Below are 24,343 nucleotides of genomic sequence, written 5' to 3'. Positions count from 1 at the left end.
GCCTTCTGTAGACTGGAAAATCTCTCCATTCTCCTCTTTGCAACTCAGAGGTTATTGCTGTCCAGAATGCTTCAAGAACGTTTCATTCTGACTCGCCAGACAGTACAAAATCTACCCTATTCTCTTAATATACGTCTAATATGGCAATGACAACTGTAGTGAAAAAGACGGATTCAGTGCAAAGGGGCAGGATACAAGCACTTGGCGACCAGACTAAATGGTGGGGCGAAGGAGAAAGAACCAACAATTTAGAAATCCCGGACCTGATCACATTTATGCTGCAAGCCTGCAAGTGGCCTGTCAGAAACCCAATTAAAAACAAAAACAAAAACTTGCTATTTCTTTTGCTACAAAAATACCAAATAACAAACATAATACCAATTTATACTCCTGAGATATTTTAATTATGAATTTAAAGAGTACTCAAGACATCAGTTTAAGGCTTAGTTTGGGAAAAACTAACAACAAAGTCTATGTGATTTGTCAAGAAAACATATAAAGGAAATAAAACTGCATCACCAAAGAAAAACTAAGAACAAAACATCATGACACCCTACAAAGGTGAACACTCTTCCACATGAATGAATAGACCTGGTTTCAACTCAACGTCTGTGACCCCTTTTTCACAAAAATTTCAGTGGTGGGATTCCTACTCGCAGGTAGGCAATGCTTCCTTTTCGGGGGAGTGTTTCCTTTGGCAAGGCAGGGGTCGGGGCTTTCAAGCCAATGTGCTCCTTATCTCTGAAACCCAGAACTAAGTTCTTTGTGCTCTGAGACATTCTCTCCGTGACCCATTTCATACTTCATAATGGCAAAGTTAATTCGCCTTCCCAACCCTGTGCTGTCTCTGGAATCCCACCTCAGGGGACAGAGAGCTAAATATACTAGTAGTGATTGTACCCCAAATGCTAGATCTTGGCAATAATATTTTTTAATTTAATTTTTTAATTAAATTAAAAAAAATGCTCACCCGAGGATATGTTCATGGATTTTAGAGAGAGAAGAAGGGGGTGGGGGGCAGAGAGAAACATCAACGCAAGAAAGAAACATCTATTGGTTGCCTTCCATTCACGCCCTGACCTGGAATCACACTCACAACCTAGGCGTGTGCCCCTGACCAGGGATGGAGCCAGTAGCCTTTTGATGTATGGGACAATGGAACCACCTGGCCAGGGCTTGGCAGTAATACATCCAAGTACCTATTTCTGATTAGAAGTGTTTTTAATGTGCCCCGGGAGATAAGATAGTACCTCCAAAAGCTGGCCTGTTTGAACGATAAACATCATCATCATAGCAATTTTTTGACCCTCCTGCCTAGTCTCGCCTCTTAATGTGATATTTCTACTAACACACGAAATACATAGTTTCCACTACAAAGCCTCTTATACAATAATTTCTGGTGCTTAGCATTTATTCTATAAATTCCTTTGCTAGCTCAATGTGCTTCCCTCTACCTTACCCAACAGTAACATTAATGGCTAGCACTTTGCTCAGCTATTTTTATGCTTTATTCATTTAATCCTCACAACAACTCTATCAAGCAGGTGTTGTGGGGCTAAAAAAAAACACACTTTCCCTCCTTCTAAATTCTTCTAATAATCAAATTAACAGAGACAGATTAACAGGAGAAAATCAAGTTTTTAATACATGCATATGGGTAATTCACATAAGCATGAAATTCCAAAGACATTGAGGCAACACTGGGTAAGTAAGACATTTTGGACAAAGGAGAAAGGGGTGGGGGGATGGGGACTTAGATTTCAGAAGTGAGAATAGGCGATTTGCAGGTAGTTGAGGAAGAACGGCACACACAAGGCGGGCAAATTCTTGCCGGCCAGCTCAGAAATAGTGGGGCACTGGGGGTGCCTGGCTGACAGCCCCTGCCTGAAGCCCTCTATTTATCAGGCTTAAACCAAATTAGGCAAAGACAAACACCTTAAGATTTCCTTCCTGAAGCAGGTTTTTCCATCTTAATCCCTTGGGCAGGGAAAAGGAGTGGGGGTGAGGCGGGTGGGGAGGTCAAAGTTTCCTTCTGAGTCCTGTTTCTCAATAAACAGCTTTCAATGAATATCCCAAAAAGGCAACTCCAGGGTGGCAAAACTTGGATTCCCTTCATATTATTACCGTCCTCATTTTGCAGGTAAGAAAACCAAGCACAAAGGCCATTAAATTGTCCATGGAAATTTCATAAAGCCGAGAGGTGGTGGAAAGCGTCTAACTCCAGAGGCCAAGCTCTTATCTGTGCTACTCTGCCACCTACAGGAAGGTTGTGAGTGGGTCGACTCAGTTCCAAGTGACGGCAATGACCGATACATGATCCAACTTCTGCTTTCCTCAGGAATTGTTGTGGATCAATGGAGAAATCATTCAGGAAGCATTTTGAAGCACCCACTCCGTGTTCTGTTAGGGCCAAAGGGTATAGAGGCAACAGAGACATGGTCCAGCCCTCCAGAAATACTCAGTTCAGAAGATGGTTTTGATAGCAAATGCACCATCAGGCCCAAGGCGGCACCTTTGACACTTTTGTAATATTTGAATCACAAAAGGGCACCCAGCTTGCTGGACTGACAAAGCCCCGCATCAGAGCATAGAGAGTATTACAAGTAGATCGAACACTGGATTTCACTGTACCTCCTCAGAAGAGTCCTTTCATGCAATGTAAAAACTACGCAACAGAATGCGCATCCTCAGTTCTAGAGATGGTACCCAGAGTATGAGCTTGTGGAGGTATATCGTTCAAAGACAGGCATGAGATGAAGCCTAGAATGTACAAAAACAGAAATGCATACGTAAGGAAATATAGGAGCAGTAACTGAATGTCTTTTTCATTCTAATCCCAGTATCAGTAAAGGGAGGAAAGGAGGGGAGTTGGCAGGAAACATATTTAGCCCCCCAATAAAATATTTTTAAAATGTCATGATTAATTAAAGCAAAAATTAGGGAGGCTAAATGTGGGACTAACATACTGAGATTTTGAAAATGGTCTGTATTTGATAATCATTATTCAATCACACCTTTAGAAAGTCAGAAATTTTGATTTGGTTTTTTAAGCCAATACTGAAAGGATGAAAATACATTAAGGTCACTGAAAAGAGGCTATGTTTGGTGTTCTACAAATATTGTATTAAAAAATGAAAGTAAAGGACTAAAGGGAGACAATGAGAAGAGAAGAAGAAATAAGAAAAGTAAGTTAAGAGAAAAAAGAGGAGAGATAAAAGAAGGGATTTGGACTTGATTATGTTTGCTAAAATTAGAATTAAGAAGCAAATATGTGATGAATTCTAACCTATGAAAGTAATACCATTGTTAGTGATAAATACCACTCAGGGGACTATGGTGCATGTGAAGAGGAAATCAAACACCCCTCTAGGGGTTGTGGTTTTCTAGCCCTGTGTTCTCTCTGGGGTCAGGTGCATCTTGCCATCCTGTGGCCAAATAATGGCACTGATGTTTATCACACTCCGCAACATATCTGAAGGCTGAAAATCTATCATTTTAATTTAAGATTTATTGAGGAATGGTAATGCCTTCTACACTTGACAAATGAACAATTATATCTCTTGACTAGAAATTTATATAAAGCCTCTAATATTAAATGATCGGAATTATTTCAGGAAATTGATGATTTTCAACTGATGTAGAAACAGAGAACTCGGTTATTCAAAGAAATTGGTAAAAATGCACTAGTCTAAGTGCAGTATGTGTTTTATCTCGAAGTTGGAGTTGCTTTCTTCTTTGATTCTAATTTTACAGATGGAGAAAACTTACACATCCCAAAGATAGATGTAGGTTTTCTTAATTGGTGAACTCTTTTCAGAAGTGTGTTCTGATCCCTAATATTTGTTCCACTTCACTACTCAACATGATCTAGCCGAAGGCAAAACAGAACCCATTTAATTTTCTGTACCATCAATATTATTATTGTTATGGTTTCTAATATATACTGAGGGCCTACTTTTTGCCAATTACTGTGCTAGGAGGCTTTACATGGATCACCTCTGAACTCTCACACAAGTTTCTAAAGTAGGTAATATTACTAATTGCCATTTTAAAGATGAAGTAACTTACTTGCCCAGGGTCAAAGAAAAAACAGGCACCATGGTCTACTTGACTCCAAAGCTCACGCTCTCGGGTACTTGCTACACCGCTCTCTCTAGCAATATACACTGCCTCTTCCACTTTACTGTGTGATGACACTGACACAGGCCCGATTTAATTTCTGTCCATCTGCATAACGGGAGTTATACCACGGACCCACCGCATAAAGTAAAAAGATTACCCTTCTGCCTTCCCAACGTTCTACCACTAAAAATGGTCATCCTTGTTTTCTTTTTGTAAAACAATTTTCTTGTTTTACAAAAACATTCTAACCCAACAGTTCCACTGCTGGGAGTGTACCCTAAGAATCCTGAAACACCAGTCCAAAAGAACCTATGCACCCCAATGTTCATAGCAGCACAAGTTACAATAGCCAAATGCTGGAAGTAACCTAAGTGCCCATCAGCAAACGAGTGGATCAGAAAACTGTGCTACATTTACATAGTGGAATACTATGCTGCAGAAAGAGTGAACTCCTACCCTTCACAACAGCATGGATGGTAAGCATTATGCTAAGTAAAGTAAGCCAGGCAGTGAAAGACAAATACCACATGATCTCACCGATAAGTGGAACTTGATCAACAAAACAAACAAGCAAAATAGAACCAGAGACATTGAAATAAACAACAAACTGACAGTAACCAGAGGGGAGAAGGGAAGGGGGTAATGGGGGAAAAAGGGGAAGGGTCAACAAGGAACATGTATAAAGGACCCATGGACAAAGCCAAAGCGGGGTAGGATTGAGGGTGGGAGGTGGGGGTCAATGGGGCTGAGGAGAGTCGGCGGGGGGGGGGGAATGGAGACAACTGTACTTGAACAACAATAAAAAATAAAATAAAATATAGTATAAAGATAGACACAAGTTTTGATTATAGAGAATTTACTAGAAATGGTAGTTCTTGCCAAATTCAATAATTGAATAAGTGTTATTTGGAATGGGAAATAGATTATTTTCATCTGATGTAGAAACAGATCAGTTATTTAAATTATTTAATAAATACTGATGATGATTTATGAAGGCAATTATATTTAATCAGTATAAAATCTTGCTTTCAGGTCTCAATTTTGTATATGCTTTAGAGAGTTACTTCTTGCAAATGAAGTTTAACGCATTATATAATTATATAGTGATTATATATATATATTTGACAAACTTAAGGCGCAACATAATTTGATTCAAAACCTTCACATTATCCTGAATTGATAGCTTCTTATTTCTAAGACAAGTGGAAAGACACTTGAACTTTAACCTCTAAAATTTCACAAATAGCAGTAAGACTTTGACAAGTCACTGCTTAAACTGAGTCTCAGTTTTCTGTGCATAATAAAGGGATAATATTACTTATCTCACTTGACTGTTACAAACTTCAAAGGAGATACCATGTAATTAAAGCTTCAAAGTAAATCTATTTTACTTTAAAATAAATCTATTACTATTATTACTATTTCTCAACAGGGCAGGTAATACAAAATGGCAAATTACTCTTTTTTTTTTTTTTTTTTTAATAGAAGCAGGATGGTTTATTGAGCTGCGCCTTAGCACAGGTGCTGGGACTTGCCCGTGGGGCTCTCAGTATACGAAGCCCGGACTGTTCTGCCAGTTCTTTTTGAACAATGGCACCAGGAAATTGACAGCTAAGTGGCTATTGCACACAAGCTCATCACCTGTCATCTTCACATGGCCAACAGCCACCAGACACAGCACCTTCTTCATCTGGAACATGATTGTAGATTTTACTTCATTGACTTTGGCCACCTGATCTCATTGTGGGTCAAGAAGGAAGGGAACTTGACAGCCTTATTCGGGCTGGGTGCAGTAGTCGTGGGACCTGCTTGATGAGAGAGACTCTGAAGCTAAAAAGGCATCATTTTTCTTGGCCAGCTTCCTGACCAGTTTCTTATTCTTGTTGAGTTTCTTCAGCACCTTGATGTCCATGTGGGACAGGCGTGTCCAAACTTTTGGCATCTCTGGGCCACACTGGGAGAATTGTATTGGCCCACAAACTAAATACACAAACACTAACAAAAACTGATGAGCAAAAAAAAAAAAAAAAAAAAGGTTTTAAGTAAATGTATGATTTTGTGATGGCTGCACATTCATAGCCATCTTGGGCTGCATGCAGCCCATGGGCTGTGAGGTGCACACCCCTGAGGGGTATTCACACTCTTGGCCTCCTGACAGTTCTGCTGGTCCCCCAAAACACAGATGGAGAACTTGAGGTGGTGGGTGGACTTAAGTGATGGTGCCTGAGAAGCGTATGTCCTTCTGAGGGTCATAATTCTTCAAGCTGACCTGCAGCTCCACCGACTCCCAAACCTGTGGTGCTTGCGCTAGTTCCCAGGCAGCATTTCCGGCACCACCTCATAGAGGGTGTCAAGAGAGACTTTGCTGCTCACACTGCAAAAACCGGAAAAGAGCTCCTCATTTTTTTAATCTCCATTTTTCCTATTTAAATATCCATTATTTTTTAAATAATTTCTTTTTTTTTAATTTTATTTATTGATGTTAGCCCTGGCTGGTCTATCTCAGTGGATTGAGTGCCTGTTCGATTCCCACTCAAGGTGCATGCCTTGGTTGTGGGCCAGGTCCCCAGATGGGGACGTGAGACAGGCAACCAGTTGCTGTTTCTCTCACACATCCTGTTTCTCTCCCTCTCTTTCTCCGTCCTTTACCCTCTCTCTAAAAATAAATCAAGTCTTTAAATTTTTAAAAATGTATTGATTTTAGAGAGAGGGAGAGACAGAAACATTGATTTGTTGTTCCATCTATCTATGCATTCACTGGTTGATTCTCATATATGCCCTGACCTGGGATGGAACCACAACCTTGGCCTATGGGGATGATGGCTCCAACCAACTTAGCAACCCAGCCAGGGCAAAGAATCCATGCTTTTTGCCTACCGGGTCTTTCATTTATTTGATGAACCATCCTACAATATTAATCCAGAGCCTTGTTCTCAAGAAAGTGTTTGAATTGCACCCCTCGATTTTCTCACATAAAAACAAAGGTTTTTAGCCCCTTGGTATTTATGCAGATTCCTTACTTGCATTCTGGTCTGGAATCTAATAATGTTTTTGCCTCCTCGCTTTTTATAACCTCTATTGTTTCTACTACCAGTGGAAGGTAGGTTCTGGAGAAAAAAGGAGATTAGCTCATCTAGTTCCAGTTTCAGTAATAAATCTCTAAGATTATTTTAGAATAATAATATTCTGACCAAATCTGAGGCAGCACTTGAATTTTCACCATTTTTGACTGTTCCAAATCATAGCTGTTCAACTTGTGAATCAAGATAAGGCATATGTAGCTGAGAGCCAAGAATGAGAGAAAGAGGAAACCCATGTAATTAAACACCGTGTTTAATTGTAATTCCATTTATAACACAATACCAGGCCTTCTTGGGAACACCAACTGTCTACAACTAGAAGATAAGCTGTATGGATAAAGAATCATTACTGATTGTAAAATAAGACTTCACTGGGTTAATTGTTAAATTTTTAATGAAAAATTTCATTTAATTCAATAACTTTAATTTCATCAAATATCCAGTAAGTGTTCCGATTTCTAATTTTCATCTTTTTTTTTACAGTTTACTTGAATTAGGATCCAAATAAGTTCCCCACATTGTAATTGATTGATAGGTCTCTTAAGTGACTTTTAATCTGTAGATTCTCTCTCTCTAGATTTATTTGTTAAGAAAATTAGATCCTGGGGACTTTACATCAAGATGGTGGCATAGGCAGACATGGCTTGCCTCTTCGACAACCACAAAATTACAACTAAAATACAGAACAGCCATCACTCAGAATTCAAGTTCAAAGTCTGACAACTATGGAATTAAAAAACCCACATCCACCCAGACTGATAGGAGGAGTGCAGACATAGAACAGTGTGGTCCCACATCCACATGTGGTGGATAAAAATTCAGGAGGGGTATCTCAGAAGTGAGGAGTCCCAGCACCACACTAGGTCCCCCTAGCACAGGGCCCCAGTGCCAGGAAGACAAGTCTCCACAACTTCTGGCGCCAAAAACCAGCAGGGATTGAGTTGGTGGAAGAAACTCTGGAACTCCAAGCAGTTCTTCAAGAAACCACACATGGACTCACCTGCTCAAACTCACTCCCTCTGGGCTCCAGGGTGGGGAAGGCAGCTTGAGGGGCACCAGTGGTGTGCAGGGGTACACTGAGGTGTCTGGCATTGTTGCAGGTGGGCACAGGTAACCAGGTTCTTGGTGGTCGCGTACAAAGAATTGAACTGAACACACAAGAGAGTTTATAGCATAAAGAGAGAGAGAGAGCAGATTTATTAAGCAATAGTTCACTGTACAGAACATGGGAATGGGCCAACTCTGAGCAGAGATTGACCTCAGGGGCTGGAGGGATTCTATTCTTATAGGGCAGATATTCCTGCCTAGTTTTGGTGGGGTTTTATCGCACATGTACAAGTAGTTATATTACTTTAAAGCTACTGCACATGTGGTCTCCTATGATTTTCCTTGATTGGCCACTGGGCAAGGGGGTCAAAAAATGTTAATTTATTATAATGCTATTATAATGAAGCAGAGGTCATGTAGCATCTTCTGTGCAGGAGCATTCATGATTCACCATGATTCAGTGCTTTTCCAAAACGCAAAACAGGGTCTCTGTCCTGTGTCAATGTCCTTTGTCTTAGCCCTGGGGCACCTCCAGAGTTTCCTCCTTCCTATCTCCTGCCTCAGCATCAAGGTGAGAAGAGGCCATTGTCCCTTTTCTGGGCCCTCCCCCCACATAGCCATCAGACTAGTGCTGTATTGAAGAGTCCATCAACCTGGCTAACACTGTTTGACCCATCTTGGACATCCCCAGAGACTCCACCCTACCCAATGTACAGGCCCACCCAACCTGCTCTTCCATATGAATGACTGGTCTCGGCTCATGCTTTACAACTTCCTAAATCCTCTCACACAAGCAGCAGGTGGCCTCAAGTGAGCCCCAGGCTTGGAACTAGCAGCCTAGATTCACAGCTTTGCTTTGCCTGGAAATCTCCAGGCCCAGCACAAGTAGCAGCCAGTCAGATTGCTTTATAACTCAGGAAGGATGGCCCTGGGCAAAACACAAGTGGGGGCTGATTTTGGCCTGCACCACCTGGGAAAACCCAGGGCCAGCACACTCAGCGGACAGCTACAGACCATGTCGAGCACCATAGCTAATCTTCCACAGAGGGTGGAGGTTGGTGGTAAGTGGTCACAGTTAATACTTGCAGCTGACTGGCCTGGGTAAATCCCTCCCATTGATCTGCCAACAGCAACCAAAGCTCAACCACAAAAGGAGGGTGTACTCAGCCTACATGAAGGGCATACCTCGAGCACCTAGCTCGGGTGATAGGGAAGGCTGTGCTACTGGACCCTACAGGACACCTACTACACTAGCCCACTCTACCAAGACACAGAGTCAAAAAAAGCTCTACAAATACATACAAACAAATACAGGGAGGTTGCCAAAATGAGGACACAAAGAAATATAGCCCAAATGGAAGAACAGATAAAAACTCCAGGAAAAAAAAAATGGACATAAGCAATCTATCAGACGCAGAGTTCAAAACATTGGTTATAAGTATGCTCAAGGAACTTAGTGAGGACCTCAATAGAATAAAAAAATATCCAGTTGTAAACGAAGGATACACTGACTGAAATAAAGAACAATTTACAGGGAAAGAACAGTAGAATGGATGAAGCTGAGGATCAAATCAATAATTTGGAACATAAAGAAGCAAAAACAACCATATAGAACAATGAGAAGAAAAGAGAATCCAAAAAAATGAGGATAGTGTAAGCAGCCTCTTGGACACCCTTAAGCAATCCAATATTCGCTTCATAGGGGTGCCAGAAGAAGAAGAGAAGGAGCAGGAAATCAGAAATCTACTTGAAAAAATAATGAAAGAAAACTTCCTTAACTGAATGAAGGAAATAGACATGCGAGTCCATCTGTCTGACATGCAAGACAGACAGTCCCAAGAAACATGGACGCAAAGAGGCCCACCCCAGGACACATCAGAATTAAAATGCCAAAGGTTAAAGATAAGAGATGGGAGGGTGGGTGTGGGAGAATGGGTGAGAAGTGAGGGGATTAAGAAGTATGAATAGGTAATTACAGAACAGCCTTGGGGATGTAAACTACAGTATAGGAAAGGGAGTAGCCAAGGAAATTGCCTGAGGGAGTGGCAGATGCTGGGTGGAGGGGAGCAAAGAGAGGAAAATCAGGACAACTGTAACAATATAATCAATCAAGTATATTTTTTTAAAAAAAGAAATTGGATCCTTTGTCCTACAGCTTCCCAGGGTCTGGATTTTGTTGATTGTATTCTTGATATGTAGCTTGCCATGTCCCTGTATCTCGTATAATTTTTTATAAGTTGTTAGTTGGATCTAGAAGTTTGATCATGTTCAGGGTTTATATTTTGGGGTGGTAGGGGCGGGAGTAAGACTAGCTTATGGGTGGTAGCACGTCCTTTATCAGAAAGCACATAATATTTGGTTGTTTCCTTTTCTGTGATGTTGGCAGATGTCAGTGCTTAACGCCTCCATCTCTTAATTCACTAGAGGTTGCAAAAGGGTGGTAACCTTTCATTCCTTATTCACTTATTAGCTGCCGTACTTTTTCAAAGAGAAACTTTATCTCATCAACTGTATTAGTTCCCTGAGGACATCATAATAAATAACCACAAAGGTCAGGACTTAAAAACAACAGAAATTTATCCTCTCACACGCTCTAGGGGAGAATCAGTTCTTTGCCTCTTTCTGGGGTGGCTGCTGGCACTCCTAGTGTCTGCATCGCCCGATGTGATTTCTACCACGCTAAGGTACATTTCTTCTTCCTCTTCTGTTTGTTCACCTCTGTGTCTCCCGTATAAATATAACTTGTCATGGGATTTAGGGCCTACCAGTGTATATTCCAGGATGAGCTCATCACAAAATTCTTAACTTAATTACACTACCAAAGACCCTTTCCCCAAATAAGGTAATATTCACAGGTTCTGGGGATTAGGACAGGGACATATCTTTTGGGGGCCATCATTTAACTTAGTACATCTACTATTTGGTACTTGATGGTACAGTTCATGTAAGAAAGGCAGAATAAGTGCTTGATTATTTTTCTTTATTTACCAATCTTCAAAGTAATGAGTTGTTTCCTTAGCGTCCTCCAATGGTGACCAATTAGAATTTTCATCTTTTGTTTTTTAGCAGCATTATCAATGAATAGATTTAAATATTTCATGTGGTTCAACTTGCTGCAAGTACTATCCTATTGATATTCAAAAGTGTCTCCCTTTTGACAAGTAGGACCTTCTTCATGTGGGCTTCTAAATTCTTTTGATGTGATTCTAGTAGTCTTTGATACCTTCTGTTATGGGTTGAATTGTGTCTTCCTAAAAAGACGTGTTAAAGTCCTTAGCATGTCCTATAGAAAAATGACTTTATTTGGAAATACGGTCTTTATAGAGGCAATCTATTTAAAATGAGATTGTCACGGTAAGCCTGAATCCATTATGACTGATACCTTTATAAAAATGGGAGATTTGGACACAGAGACAGGTATGCACAGAGGGAAATCCATGTAAAGACACATGGAGAATGCCATGTAAAGATGGAGGCAGAGGTCGATGTAATACCACCACAAGCCAAGGAAAGCCAAAGATTGCTGGCCGCCAGCAGCAGCTGGGAAGAGGCAAGGAAGAATTCAGTCCAGAGAGTCAGACAGAGCACGGCCCTGTTGACACCTTGATTTCAGACTTCTGGCTTCCAGGACTGTGAGAAAGTACTTTTCAGTTGTTTTAAGTCACCCAGTTTGTGGCACTTTGTTACAATAGCTCTAGGACAGGGATGTCAAACTCATCTTCAAAGGGCTGACTGTAGTTTCAACTTCTTAACAGTTAAGAAGTAGTTATGTTTATACAGTCCTAAAATTATTTCAGCCCAGATATTGCTTCCACCCCCCTCTTGGTTTTGTCCACGTGTCCTTTATAGTCCCCCCTCCCCCCCAATAATCCCCTCCCCCCTCTCCGCTGGTTACTGCCAGATTGTTCTTAATTTCAATGTCTCTGGTTATATTTAGCTTGCTTTTTTGTTTTATCTTTCCTTTTTTAAAAAAATATGTAAGCAAGGGTATGTGTACACATTTTTATTGTTCCCCTTTTTATTAACTACAATGCAAATAACAATTTTTCTATTTTGTTTTTTTTCACTTAACACTGTATTGTGGAGATCATTCACTAGTGGTCTATACAGGTATCTCTCACTCCTTGTTACAGTTGCACAGAACTCCACTGTTTGCAAATACCATATTTTACTCAGCCAGTCTCCTTACATGCACATGTGGGGGATATTTCTATTATTTTAGTTACAATTAGTCCCACCATGAATAGTCCTGGAGCATAAATCTGTTCATATTTTTGCCACTGTATCTGTGGGACAGAGTCCTAAAAGTGGTATTGCTGAGTCAATGGCTAAATTCATAGGTGATTTTGCTAAATATAATTGGTCACATGTGTAACTAAGCAAGTTGATAAGTGGTTGAATTCCAACTGATAAATCAGCATTCAGCTTAAGTCTTATCTCTTGACAGCATATAACTATTACATGTATATACAAAAGTGGTGTACTTACCACTTGAGGTATCAAACTTTGGAACTTTTTGTGGATAAATAAATCACTGACCATTGGCATCATTATTAAAATCTAATTATAGTGTTCTACAAAATGAGTTTGAAAGACCTTTCCCCTGTTTTGATGATGTTGATGTAGCTATTGTATATTTACCATAAATAATAAAAACATCCACCAAATTAAAGCACTTTTTAGTAACTTTGATCTTCCCAACAATCATATGTAGTGGTTTTTATTCTATCTTATCAACACACAGAGGTTTAGTTACTGCAGGTCACACAGCAGAGCAATGTTAGAGTCAAGCTTTATTCCACAAAGACTCTGAACTTTAAGGTGATTTATTTTTGCTAAACCACCAGAAACTGGCTTACATTTTGGTATACAGAAAATAATTGCAAGTTAGTTGCTGTTTTAAGACATGGAAGAGCAATTTCAAATTATGTTAGATGGGAGGAAGTGAACATTTTAAAAAATCTTAGAAGTAATTTATTCTTATACAATGCATCAAAAATTGTTGCATGTAGAAATCAATGTGGGATTTTTTTTTTTTTGGTAAAGATCTACAACTAGGTGAAGTATGAATGTAGTATAATTTTTTGGGGGGTAGGAGTAAAATACATCAGTGCTTTTAATATCTTGAATAAATGTTGTAATTATGCACTACTGCTTTACAATAGGAATTTCCACCAGGATAAGGTTGAGACATAAGATCTTTCCTCTTTACTATTGTATCTTCCAAAAATGCCTAATACTTCTGAGTGTATAAAGGGTGAATGATACCTAAATATGCCAAATAATTAGCTTTATTATTTATTAGTATTTAAGAATATGGAAGCTGAAGGGAAATTATATAAGGAGATTTTAGTTGAAGCTAATTTCCATGAGCAGACTTTTAGATTTGCTTTTCTTGGGGGGTGGGGAGGTGTTAAATTTAATAACAAAAAAATCACTAGGCAGTCATATCCTCTCCTTGTTTTTCAACCCTCCACCCCTCAAATCCTCAATGTTGGTTATACAAAGGGGTCAAAAGCAGCCCTTGGGGAGCATTATCACTGAAACATGGGTTATGACTCAAAAAGAGATACAAAATTCAGCTCCTCTTTCATTAAAAAAAAAAAAACCCACAAAACAAAAAAAAACCTGGAGAAACTTTTAGGTTAAAAAAAGAAAACAGAAAAACCCCACAAAACAAAACCTAAAATATTCTCAAAGCTGCCTCAGAAGTAGATCTTATCCTTCCACAGAGAAAATGCCTTCACATCTGCGGGTAGGTTTTCTTCTTTCTTAGCACTGCTGTTTAAAAAGTCATTTGGACAGTAAAGCATTTAAATGTCTGGACATGTAAGGTTTGGTGTTTGTTTACAGTGTATTAAAATTTATGCATTAATTTTTCCCCTTCTTTTGTTTGGCAGTTACCCAGTGTTTAGGCAGAATATTAATATTAAAAGATAGAAGTAACTTTTTATCTGCCAAATGAAAACATTTTGAAGTTAAAAAAAGGGATTCATCACAAAGAAAGTGCACTATTATGTATTTATCTCTTTAAGTATATAGCTGTTACAAAGCATGAATTCACGAAGGAAATCCGGTATAAATGTTTCGTATAGTCCACGGAATTGCTAAACTTAGAAGAGTTCGTCAAGCTTCTGGGCAGAAAGAAGAGAAAATTCGGATAAAAATAATTTAAATACGATGCTAAATCCAGTCCTACATGGGAGTTTTCTGTTTACCAATTTTCAGTTTTCTGAAATAAGGGGCTGTAGGCTCCAAATTATGCAGACCCACTATTTTGGTGAAAGATCAGAGAATGTCTCTTTCTGAAACTAAATTGGCTGGCACACATATTTTGATTGAAGGTATATTATAGCAAAATGAGGACTGAAAAACAATGAATTGGAATGGAATCCATGATGGTTACTTAGATGCCGGGCACACTAGGGAAGATATGAGAAAATATTGACCAAGTACAGTACTTAAGCAACATTGCAGTTTATAGTGTGTAAAGAGCCAGGAGGACTCAGACAGGACCCCCAGGTAGTCCAAAGGTCTCCAGGAGGCCAGGACTGGATTTTCCGCTTTTTTAAAAAAAAAGATTTACTTATTTATTTTTAGAGAGAGGGGAAGAAAGGAAGTTCGATCGGTTGCCTCTGGTTTTCAGGACACTCAACCCACTCAGCCCCACGCAGGTCAGGGCTGGGTTTTCTACTTTTTTAATCCAATAATTATATTCCATTATTTCTTAGGTCAGACCCAATCAAAGCGTACTTGTGTAATCAATCCCTCCATGAATAATTCTGTGGACAGTAAACCTCATAGATTCTTCCCATGTTCTGTCTGCAGTGGTCTTAATCGTAACTCATGGCAAAAAAAACCTTGATCATTTAGTTGATACCAAGTGGTAGGGAAGACAACAAAGTGGAAGGTGAGGGATTCTGAAAACGGTAGCATATATATAAGGAGACAACACGAAGTCCTCTTAAAATACTGCAGTGAAATTGACCAGGAATGACATAACTTTACAGGCTGATGGTCAGTTAAATATTGAATAGAATCATAATTTTGTGTATCAAGAATACTATGTTTTCCTGTGTATTTTTAAGAAGTGCCCTCAAAGAGGCTGCTGTGCAGGGAACTGAAAAGCAACTGAGTGTTAAAAGAGTTCAATGGAGGCTCGGATGGTGTTAAATCTCAAGGTTAACAGATATTCTCTATACCTATTCATAAACCTATCCACAACTTCTCATTTTGAGTATTACTGGCCTCTGCTTCCTCGAATCTCTTCCTTCATGCCCTAGCAAGTTACATCTGCTCTTCTCTCTAAGAGGATGTCTGGTATTCTTCAAATCTGGTTTCAGGGGCATAGAACTTTTGACAACTGTTTTGTTTTGTCTTTTGAGGATAAACTCCGTCACTCACCCAGACTACATTCAATGTCTTTCAAAATTCCTAAGGACAAGAAAATTAGGTACTATGAATTCTGCCTTCTAAACAGAGCATTCCGCTCTGCGTGAAATGTTGACATAAAGGTGGGACGTTTGCTTGGGCAAAGTGGGTCAAATTCACTCCCAATTTATGGACATTTTCTGCCAGATATCTTGCAGCAAGACCATGTGAGTTGGTGGGTTGGAGTATTTCAGACATTAGTCACTACACGCTGGCTACGTGGAGCCATAGAATTTCTGCAGTTCTTAAAAACCAGGAAAAACTATCGTGTTGTCATAATCAGTAGTCAGTGTTTTGGTTTGTTTTCTTGGCATTTGCACCATGGAGAGAAATCAGAGAAAGTAGGGGCCAGACCTTGGGGGAACTTAAACCCAATGACTTCTTAAGGTGTACTGGTCGAGGCAAACAACTCAGCCGATTTCAGGGTTTATTACTTCTGGAATGTGTTAACAGTGGGCCCAAATCAGCTTTCATCCACTTAGGAACACGTACACAACTTGGCAAGTGAAAAGTCCACATTGGGCGAGAGGCGAGACCGCCTCGAAGCGTTGAGTCCAAACCTAGATCCCAGCCTAGGCGATGACTCCGCATTTCAAACTCTGCCCTAAGTCCGAGCGCGCCAGAAGCCGGAAGCCGGGCCACGTGACTTAGCCTCCGCAGCCATTCCCACGCAGGCAGCCGCTACCGTCTCTTCCACATTCCCTAGCTCCTCCTGCGCGGGAAGGTGCAGAAACCCCGAGCAGGAGGCGATCCCAGCTGCCTTGACCTCCAGTGTCACCGAAGTTCACGCTTTTCCCGGAGGAGTTTGCAAGCTCCTCAAACCGAAAGAGCTGCCAAAGACTCCAACCTGGGTGCCTACCTAGCCATGACGAGACTGGGCGGGAGGTGACGGTCGGACTTCAGTACTACGGACCCCGGACTCCGCCCGCCCAGCACCCTCCACGGCGCGTGACGACGCGGCTCTCGCGGTGTCTCGCGCTCAGCCCCGCCCACCTCTGCCCCCGCCCTTTCCGCCCCTCCCTCCCCCTCCGCCCTGTCTCTCGGCGGCAGCGGCGGCGGCGGCGGCTCGCGCAGCTCGTTGGCTCACTATATAAAGGAAAGAAGCAGGAGAACCGGACGGCTGGAGCTGCAGCCGGTGGCGGCAGCGGCGGTGCGGGGAGCGGCGACTGGTGGTGGTTTCCCTCTTTGGCGCGGGGTGGCGAGCGGGCAACGCCCCCCCGACCCCCTAAGGGTCGTGGCATTTTTTTTTTTTTAAAGGGCGATTCTCGAGGTTTTTAGCTTCGGGAGGACTGCCCCCTCCTCCTCTCACCGCTCCCCTTTACTCCTTCAGGATCCGATTTTGTTTTAAAATTTTCCCCCCCAATTTTGCGGTGGCTTGCTTGGGTCACCCTCCAGCGTTTTGGGGTTTGTTTTTCTTTTTGGTTTTGTTTTTATCTTGTTTTCTCGGGGTTGCCCCCCTCTTGTTTGTGTTGTGTGTTGGAAATGGCGAACTCGGCAAATACAAACACCGTGGTAAGGACGTGGTTCGGTGGCCGGCGGGGGCTTCGTTCAGGCGGCAGCAACGGCCGGACCGGGCGGGGGTGGGGACGGTGGCGACTCCCGGCCTCGACTCTTCCCCAGCCGCCCGCGCGGCCGCCGCCGCTTCCCGCCTCCTGCCTCAGGCGGAGCGGGCCGGGGCGGCGGGCGCGGGGGGGGCGCCGAGGGCTCGCGGCGGCGGGGAGGGCGGGGGGCGTCGGCGGGGCCTGGGGCCGCCGGGGGGCGGTTGGGCCGGGGCGAGTGCGCGGCCCCGGCCCCAGACCCCGGCCGCCGGTAGGGAGGGCGGGAGGGGAGCCGCCGCTTCCCCCCCGAAGTGGGCCCGGCCGCGCTGGCTCGAGAAGGTCTCCCCCCAGCAGCCTTAAAACAAAAACCGCGCCTGGGGAATTGTGTGAATTCCCCAAGACCACCGTGATCCACTTTAATGCAGTGGGAGGCTCATGGCTACTTTGGGGGTTACTTTGGGTGTTTCTAGCGATCGTGCTTAAGGAGCCTTCTGGGGCCATTTTATGTTTAAAAAAAAAAAAAAAGGACGAAGGTTGAAAAGCACTTATCTCGGTTCCTTCCGAATCGGTAAAATGGCGAAGGGGAAGCAAAACCCCCAATCGTATCTCCGACTAGCAAAGCACCAAAGCAAACAAAAAAAAAGCCTACAGTGGTCAAAGTGCCCCCGTTTTCGCCTTGAAATTTGCCTACTTCTCCTTGTTTGTCCCTTTTTGGTTACTTGCGATCACGTAGGTTTGCAAAAAGCAGTCACATAAATAACCTTTTCAGTCACCAACGCAATGTGATCACTAGTCCATCCCACTCTTATTTTTATTGTGACAATAAAACACGTTTTTGCCCGGTCCCAAACGCCGCAGACAAACCCGCGGCCGCCCGACTCCGTACCGTTGGCGACTCGGGTCGATCCATCATGGCTGCGGCCGCTTACCCTGCTTTTCAGTCCCTGAGCCTTGTGGTTCTCCTCCCTTTGGCTGCCCTGTTTATATAGAGCCATTGCCGCTCTCTAATATAGACTCTGCCAGGATGGGAAGGTGCTTTTCAGGCCTACGTCACCGCCTCTCCATTTAAACACCAGATCCGGCTTTAAATAGTGAGAGCTGCTGAGAGCAGGGCTGGGAGGTGCGTGCTCCCTAGGCGAGAGGCAGGCGCGTGTGGAAGCGCAGTTTATTTCTAGAGCTTACACTGTAATTTCGCACCCAGCGGAGGCTGCGTTCAGAGCCCCAACTTTTTGTTTTGATGCAGCAGCTGGGATTTGCTGGCTTTGTTGGGGGAAATAGAATTGCTGTCCCTTCTTTGTATTTTTATTTTTTAAGGAGATTTTTAGCTCATATGTTTAATCGTCTTTGTATTAGAAGATGTGTGCATTATTGTCGGGCATTAACAACTGTTAGCTGCAGAGAGGACTTTGATAGTATTTTGTTAACCAAGTGTCCAGGAAATACATTATAAATATAACTTCTAGTATTTCATTATGCTTTTCTGTAATAACGAAGACCTGAACTTTTCAACTAGATTGTGCTAAAGCTTCAACGTAGGATCTCTGTACATAAATGTCCATTTATGTATAGAGAAATTGTGAATTAGTGAGGAGGCCTTATACAAACTGGATTTTAAGAAGTTAAAATTCTGAGTAGATTGTGATTTTCATTGCATCGGATATTAATATAATCTGCATAAAAATAATCTAGTTTGTTTTCTAATGTTGCACCAGGGAACCAACACTTGTGAGAGGGACCCTCGAATTGATCATTAGATAATGCACTATGGCCCTTTAAGCTTGGAATATCTGTGTTGAAAACCAGGACAAACATCCTCAATTACTTTGTATTTCATAAAATGCAGAAACTTTGGCTCAAGTGAAGTTTAGCATTTTAAATACTAATTTGGAAATTACTTATTTCAAATAGTGCCAACGTACCCACATACTTTTAAAAACATAAGTATTTTGAGGGCTTTTCAACTTAGGAACAATTCTGCTGAATTACTCTTTATGCATATGCTTCATGAAGAATACACATTCCCCCTTCAACTATAGTGCTTATTAATCTACTGAGTGGTCAAGTTGGGGTACCTCTTGAGTAATTACGTCATAAATGTAATTTTGTAATTTAGTATTTATATAGCTATAGATAAGGTGGTACTCATAGTCAGATACACTTTTCTTTTGTAAAGAATCAGAATGTTAACTAGGGAGGCACTGTAGAGGTGCAGTTTATACATGAACAATTGAAAGTTCACAGTTGCAGATTTGGCAAAATAAAGCAAGTTAGTAAGTGGAACAGCAAAGGTGAGAACACAGATATGGATATGAATTGTTTTTCTGGTTGTAATGAAAAGGAACAAGTAGTTTTAAATGGTTGAGGTAAGTTGTATGGAGAAACTTGTATTTTTGGCTAGGCAGGGACACATTTTTTTAGAGGATGCCCTTGTGGTAAGAGTACTGCTGATAGCGATGCTAATAAAACATTTATTTCTGTTTCAGGTTTGCTTACAAGAGCAAACCATTGGTTTTATTGGGTAGCTAGTAACTTTTACCTTAAGCAAGGTACAGACACAAGTAATGACAAAGCATTAAAAAAAGGCTATTATCCTTAACTGCGTGATAATGAATAGGATTTATAATGAGGCAGCTTTAGTTTTATCACTTTGACATGCAAACTTCCTTTTGTCTAACATGTTCAAATTAGGATGTGAGCAAATTTTTCTGTTTTCCAACATTTGGTTTTTAAAAAAATAATAGGAGTTCTCCCACCCAGCTTCCACTTCCTCCATCTGCTGACTTCAGTTACCAGTGGTCAATCTAGTTCAAAACAATTAATTGGAAAATTTTAGAAATAATAAGGTTGAAGTCTCCCACCACTCTGCCCTGCCAGAGATACGCATCATTCCATTGTCCAGTGTCCATGCTGTGTACACTACCCTCCCATTATTGACTGGCCCAGTATCGAAGTGCTTGTGTTTAAGTTACCCTTATTTTACTGATGGCCGTAAAGCGAGAGAGGAGTGCTGCGGGCAGCTTTGATACACCAAAGGGAAGCTGCAAAGTGCTTCCTTCAGGGAAAAGGTGAAAGTCCTCAACTTAATTAGAAAAAATATTGTATGCCGAGGTTGCTAAGACCTGTGGTAAGAATGAATCTTCCTGAAATTAGGGAGAAGGAAAAAGAAATTTGCGCTAGTTTTGCTGTTGCACCTCAAACTGCAAAAGTTACTGCCACAGTGTGTGGTGAGTACTTAGTGAAGATGGGAAAGGCATCAAATTTGTGGGTGAAATTTTTCAAAATTTCAGGGGGGGGAGAGGTCACGTTCACATGTTTCATTATAGTATATTGTAATTTTGTTATTTTATTATTAGCTGTTAATCTTTTCCCCTAATTCACCATATTTTGCTGTGTATAATGTGCACTTTTTGCCCAAATTTTTGAGGGAAAAATAAGGATGCACATTATATATACATGGGTATAACAATTACATAACATGGGCACAATAATCCTGTGTATAATACGCACAAAAATGTGGGTGTGGATTATACACAGGAGCACATTATACATGGCAAAATATGGTGTATATTAAACTTCATCATAGGTATGTATGTGCAGGAGAAAACACAGTACATGTAGGATTAAGTATTGTTCACAATCTTAGGCATTCACTGGGGATCTTGGATCATATCCCAGTGGGTAAGGGGGTCTGCTGTACATTATGCTTTTGAAAGTGTTCACATTATTCTCATTTTAGCCTTCTGGCAACCTTCTAGAATCCAGTTTCTCCCTCCAATACCAACAATAAAATAGTAACAATAGTAATTTAAAAACTAAAGATCAGGGTTATTCATGATTCTGTTCCATAGCATCAACTGAGCAGCCGTAGAATGAGAGAAATTTTGGGAATGACATCAGTGTGCCTTGTTCCTCTAGGATTTGGAGGCCTGTTATTGTGGGTATAAGAACAGTTTAATGGAATAATCTTACAAGTAAAGACTGGGTAACAAATAGAAGTTAGGTGATTTTAAACTTTGAATAGTCATTGGGTTCAGATTATATCCAGGCAGATGACTGCAGTATATAAGGTTCTCTAAAGTCTAAGGCTTGGTAACAAGGTTATGAGATAAAATGGGGTCAAACCAAGTAAGGAGTAATAGGAACCAAACATAGGACCCCATAAAACTTTGGATAACGTTAGATGCTTTGACTTCAACAACATAGGGAATTGCAACTGGAAGTCGTATGTCCTTGTATGAACAAGAACCTTCTGTGTATATGAATTGCATTAAATAGTCTTAAAAATTTAATCAAAATAGGCAGTCATCAGATAATTCAGTTTAACTAAGGCAAATGATATTTCTAGGATGGCCGTATCTTTGTATCTTCTAAAATAAGGTGTAGATAGTTGGAAAAATTACTATTGTATTACATTGAATTTGTGAAAGTGTGTTACACATTTTAATGTGTGAAAAATAATCTTTTCCAACAGTCTTTTATTTTTCATTTAAAGCCTAAATTATACAGATCTGTGATTGAAGATGTTATTAATGATGTGAGAGACATCTTTTTGGATGATGGAGTTGATGAGCAAGTTCTGATGGAACTAAAAACTGTGAGTTTACTCTCTTCCTTTTTAAAAATATTCTCTATAGCCAGAGATAAATCCATCATTTTTCCATAGATGGACGTTGGACTTTGTTGCAGGTAGACTATAGTTAAGTGAATGGTGCTGGTTTTAAATCCTAACTCTACCATCCTCCTTCTGATCTGAGGCAAACTATCTATATTTCAGTTTCCTTATCTGTGAGATGGACATTAGTAGTACTTATCCTACAGGTTTGCTTTGAGGGTTAAATGTAATAACCATATATAAAGCTTAGCACAGTGACTGGCAATAGCATTAGCTGTTACTGATGGATATTAATATTCTACATTTATGGTCTAATTATTTGACATATCTGTTTTATTTTTTAATGGTCTTAGTGCACATTTATGTATTTATGCATACAGAGGGAGACAGAAACGTCAATTGGTTGCCTCTCATACCCCCAACCCAGTCATATGCCCCAATGGGGAATTGAACCAGCAACCCTTTGGTTCTCAGATCAGCGCTCAATCCACTGAAATACACCAGCCAGGGCTAGTGTACTATATTCTAAAAAAGATTATTAAGTTCTTGAATCTGATTCTTATATTGGCCAAATAATAAAGTTTATCATATATTTTACTTTGGGAGCTAGTTTCCTGTCTTTTGGACTTCTTTGAATTTAAGTAGAAATATTTAGATATTTTTATTTAGCATTTTTGTTTTTTTGGTGGTGTAGTGACTCATAAATTATGGAATATTTTTACCTTATTGCTCAGGACAGTGGTCCTAAATGTATGGCCTGTGGACTCCTTGGGTTTCCCCACCAGCTCTTTCAGGGGTCCTTGAGGTTGACCAAATGCCCAAGTCCAAGTCTTATAGCTTTGTCATATTTTCAGTAAAAGTGGTGTTCTGTGAAAAAAGTGATCAGTTCAACTCTCAGGTCAAATGCACATGTGCTTTTCCTTGAGATAACTATTCCGTATGCAGTAGGCTATTTATGGATGCTCTCCATTTTCATGTACTGAATATTAAAAAGATATTTAATATGGGTCATGATGAGTAAAAAATGCAAGTGTTTGATATTCTGTAACAAAATGTTTTAACATTGGGAATATCTACATAATTCACTGAATTCATATTTCCAAATGACCAAGTCATGATATTGCAGAATCTCTTCATAGTAAAAGATAAACTAATGGATTTTAATCAAAAAGTATGTCAAGTTCATTGGTATATGGTTTCAGATTCTATATTGCAGCTAACTTTTAATAAACCATCACTTATATACTTTCTCCTTTCCCAATTACTTAGCTGTGGAAAGGCAGATTTTTTTCTTTATATATGGTAACCAAAATGACCAAGTGAATGCAGAAACAGACATGAGACTCCAGCTATTTTCTTTTAAGCCATTTTTCACTAAATTTTATTTGGCACATATGGTTATTTTCATTAAAAATATATTATTTATGTCAACATGTAATGGCTACATTATTTTTAAATGAATTAGTAAACTTTAAAACAAAAATCTTAGTTATAGCCCTGGCTGGTGTGGCTTAGTGGATTAAATGCCAGCCTGTCAACGGAAAGGTAACCAGTTCGATTCCTAGTCAAGGAACATGCCTGGGTTGTGAGCCACGTCCCCAGTTGGGGGTATGTGAGAGGCAAGCACACAATGATGTTTCTCCTGCCCTTCCCCACCTCCTTTCCCCTCTCTTTAAAGATAAATAAAATTCTAAAAAAAATAAAAATAAATAAAGATCTTAGTTACAATTTTATAAAAGTTCTTTGAGGTCTTCACTAATTTTTGAAGTGATAAGAATCCTGAGACCAAAACATTTTAAAACTGCTGGCTTAGAAATTGGGCATTGGGCTCATTTAGGGCTATGTACAAAGTTATCACAGTTAATGAATGCTAAGGAACCTTTGTTGTCATCTTATTTATACATTCAGTGGAAATGTGGAGGCTGTAATTTAGAATCTTGTAAGCAAATTTCACCTTTATTGTGGTGATGAAATATGTGATAGAGCGCTTAGGCAACTTATTCTGGGCAATTTCTGTAGTTTTCAATAAGAACCTGCCCATGTGTAGAAAGAAAAATAAAAATATATAGGTTTAAGTGAGATGAAGATAAATTTATCTTGAGAGAAATGTAGTGGTTGTTGAAACTGAAGAGTAGGGATCTAAAAATGTAAAAGAATGCCAACTTTGAGATATAATTTGGAAGAAGAACACTAGAAACTGCTCCAATAACAGAAAGTATCTCGGGGAAATGAGTAAGAAGAGAATAACCTTAATTAGACTCCTTCGTGTTACATGGAGTGAATATTTTACAATTTATGTTACTACTCTACAGTTTTTGAAGTTGTCCTTGTTTGTGACCTTATGTAGAAGGTATATCACTTTTAGGTGTAGAAAAATCAATTCCAAAGACTTTTAATTTACCCCAGGTCAAACTAGTGGCCAGTCCAGATTGTTTGTTGTCTATTCTTACTTTTCACCAAGTCTGGGGAATTGATTTTTCCTACTGGTTCCAATGGAATCGAGGCATTTTCTC

At 40.4% G+C, this 24,343-nt stretch overlaps 1 protein-coding gene, 1 long non-coding RNA gene and 1 pseudogene across 2 annotated transcripts in view; 1 reads left to right on the top strand and 2 right to left on the bottom strand.

The window, feature by feature from the left end:
• LOC139441050 (uncharacterized) overlaps positions 1-18,614 on the bottom strand; it is a 32,073-nt gene extending 13,459 nt beyond the window's left edge. Inside the window, exons 1-2 of the long non-coding RNA XR_011651452.1 lie at positions 18,105-18,614; positions 2,632-2,760 (exon numbers count right to left, since the gene is read on the bottom strand). This is a non-coding gene — a long non-coding RNA (uncharacterized lncRNA). The remainder of the gene's footprint in view (positions 1-2,631; positions 2,761-18,104) is intronic.
• LOC112311853 (large ribosomal subunit protein uL1-like) lies at positions 5,635-8,294 on the bottom strand (annotated as a pseudogene).
• The window catches only part of GTF2A1 (general transcription factor IIA subunit 1), a 44,859-nt gene continuing 37,216 nt past the window's right edge, over positions 16,701-24,343 (top strand). Inside the window, exons 1-2 of the mRNA XM_024567630.4 lie at positions 16,701-17,192; positions 21,711-21,812. Coding sequence (XP_024423398.1) covers positions 17,163-17,192; positions 21,711-21,812 — 132 coding nt within the window. The 5' untranslated portion in view covers positions 16,701-17,162. The remainder of the gene's footprint in view (positions 17,193-21,710; positions 21,813-24,343) is intronic.

Source organism: Desmodus rotundus, chromosome 7, assembly GCF_022682495.2.
Source record: "Desmodus rotundus isolate HL8 chromosome 7, HLdesRot8A.1, whole genome shotgun sequence".
Classification (NCBI taxonomy): domain Eukaryota; kingdom Metazoa; phylum Chordata; class Mammalia; order Chiroptera; family Phyllostomidae; genus Desmodus; species Desmodus rotundus.
Note: the sequence above shows the minus strand (reverse complement) of the source record. Positions and strands in the feature narration are given on the sequence as shown.